Source organism: Cryptomeria japonica, chromosome 10 (genome assembly GCF_030272615.1).
Source record: "Cryptomeria japonica chromosome 10, Sugi_1.0, whole genome shotgun sequence".
In the NCBI taxonomy this organism is placed as follows: domain Eukaryota; kingdom Viridiplantae; phylum Streptophyta; class Pinopsida; order Cupressales; family Cupressaceae; genus Cryptomeria; species Cryptomeria japonica.
Window position 1 is genome coordinate 789357649 of NC_081414.1, and position 2893 is coordinate 789360541.

General features: G+C 34.8%; 1 protein-coding gene across 1 annotated transcript; it reads right to left on the reverse strand.

Moving 5' to 3' along the window:
* Nucleotides 1-548: 548 nt before the first annotated feature.
* Nucleotides 549-1664, reverse strand: LOC131859261 (uncharacterized). The gene has a single exon (XM_059212853.1). It carries the CDS (start codon nucleotides 1662-1664, stop codon nucleotides 549-551), a length of 1116 nt encoding a protein of 371 aa, XP_059068836.1.
* Nucleotides 1665-2893: the final 1229 nt, after the last annotated feature.

Sequence of the window (2893 nt, forward strand, 5' to 3'; positions counted from 1 at the left end):
GAAGAGGTTAGAGGGCATTGTATTGCACAAGTGACACACAACTTAAATAATTGTGAGATGATGTATAGACATTCCAAACCATCTATGGGTATTATAGTTAATCATTATTGTTGAACAAAGTAATTATTATAATATAAATAACACTTAATTAAGAAATAATAATATTTTTCTATTCAATTTATGTAAATACTAGAATAAGAATTAAAGTATATTATTCAATCAAATTATTAATTCTTTAGCTAACTTCGATTGTAAACTGAACTACTGATTTGCATGTGGTTTGGATGAACATCCATTGCATCATTAATATTGAACAAAGTAATCATTATAATTTATATAACAATTAATTAAAAAATAATACTTTGTAATTCTACTCATCTAAAAACTAGAATAAAAACTAGAATAAGAAATAAAATATATTATTCAATCAAATTATTAATTCTTTACATACCCCACAATAAGAAGAACTCATAAGAACTACATCATAGAAACGCTTTTAAACACTGAAGCAATCATATTTATACCATATGTTTTCCTTATTCACTTAGCTATCCATTCTTAGATAAGTGTGTAATTATCTGCACAGATGAAGGTGCTGCAGCTGCCAGCATAAGAACCACCGCCCAAAACATAGTGAAAGTTCTCACAATCTTTGGATTCTTCTCCATGAAGTCATTAATTCTCACAATTAATCGGCTTTTGTACCATTCATTGACAGCAATCTTCAAATCCATAAACTTATCTTCATCATCAGTCCCAATGGAGCTCTGAATTATTCCCTTCTTCCTCAGCAAAGCCACGTCCTTCTCAGACTGGATCAAACTATTCATAAGAAACAGATATTCTGAAATAATGGTGAGCTCTTTTTCTTGGCAGATGTCCACAGCCATGAGGTTCCTGAAGATCAAATCCGTGGCATCAGAAACCCATATCACAGGGAGAAACAGAGTCTTTTTCTGTTTCTCGAAACGGAGCTCTTTGGCGGACGGAACTCCCTCGTACGAGTTAAACTTCATTCCATTATTGTGTAACTCTGTCGCAGAAGCCACGAGGTAATGATAATGAGACTCTTTCTTAAGTTTATGAGCTGTCTTATGACGATGAAGCAGAAGATGATGGGGATGATGATGGTGATCCCCTGGTACCGTAATACGAACATTCTCAATCTTTTCTCCTTCATGGGTGCTCTCGGACTCATGCACAATGAAATCATGAAAAAATCCCAAAATGTGGTTGTATTCCTTCAGATTTTTATACTTCAACTGGAGGGCTTCTTTCAATTTTGCCTCGCGTTCTTTGTGCTCTGCTTCTGTTTCCCCTGTTTTTGGCTGCAGATGATATGAGAAAGGGTGAGCCAAGGCAATTATACCATCGCATATCATTTTAAGCAGCTCTATCCTTGCCTTTTCTTCTGTGCACTTGTCCTCCATTTCCAACAGCCCAAGGAGAAGGATTATGGGGACGTGATTTTCAAGCAATAGAAGATCAGTTAGGATATCGAATTGAATAGAACGGACCCTGTTTCTATTAAAAACAGGATCGAGGTTCCATTGTGAATCGCCATTGAGGTTCCATTGTGATTCATCACTGAGAAGCCTTAGAGTCTCTAGAATGAAGCATCCGTCAAGAGTGAAGAGCCACGCAAGGATTTCTTCCTCCTTCATAGTTTGCTCTAATTTCTGGAAGCAAGCTCTGCACTTTTTCCACTAGAAAGCGTGCGTGCTGCTAGTTTAGTGGGAGCTTTTTCACTGAGCGATTTACGGCCTCTACTTTGTATAACTCTATTTCAGAGAGCGGCTGAGACATCCTATGATGGAAAAGGCCCAAACAGACTACTCGAGGCAGATATGCATCTCTGTTTAAGCCCTTGAGATACATGGGCACTTTGTTTATGGAGACAGAAGAAAGCTTTCCTGATTTATCATCTGGATTATCATCTTCGGGCTTGTGAAATTCAAACCTGCCCTTCACATCATCAAACCATGAGTAACGTTGTTCTGAATCTGCTACCTCTATTTCAAATTCTTTCACTGCCTGTTTCCTGCTCTTTGCAGCCATTGTTAACAGTTTAAAAACCCTGCGAATGAGAAAGAAACAGTTAACAGATGTTTATGATCTGTCCAAGACCTCAATCTTAGTCTGCCTTCCTACAAAAACTCAATCTGAGACGAGGAAATTAAAGATACGCGGAAACAATATTACCTAGTAGTTTATGATTTGTCGAAGATTTCGACCTTCTGCTGCATGCATGGAATTATTATCTAAGATTTGTAGAACTCTGCTTTTATCACTTCACCTGCATAAATTAAGTGTCAAACATGTAAATCGTCAATTACCCTAATATAAGGAGGATATGAGTAGTATTTTTTAAAATCTCAATAGTTTCCCTTTGAAATTACTAATGCATTTTTTTTAATCTCGTCATGCTAGAATATTCAAGTGCACTGTTATCATGGAACAGAAGTTTCTGATACTCTTAATAGAGCACCTATTTAATCCAACTGAATCTGAACCGTTCTCTCAAATTTCATTCATGAAGTGAACATGCTCAACAGTTACCAATAATATAAAAATAGATTAAATTAGGAATAAGGCCATTTTTCAAAAATAAAATCAATAATATAAATTAGCAATAAGCCCATTTTTCTATATCCTAAATAAGTTCTGAATCACAGTGATTCCTATTGAAAAAAGCTCTTAAAATAAGTTAAACGAAGCTAAAAAGTAATAATAAATTGGAAACAGAAAAATCCAGCCACATAAATAAAATATCTTTTTCTCTGAAACAAAAACCCCAAAAGTGGTTGTAGGAAAATTTTATTTCTACTTTTAAAAATTTGCATATTAAATTTACATATTAAATTTACATACAAAATTTGCATATACTTTTTAA

Bases quoted from the DNA above. Each gene is read 5' to 3' on its own strand.
- LOC131859261 (XM_059212853.1), bottom strand. From the start codon at position 1,664: ATGAAGGAGGAAGAAATCCTTGCGTGGCTCTTCACTCTTGACGGATGC.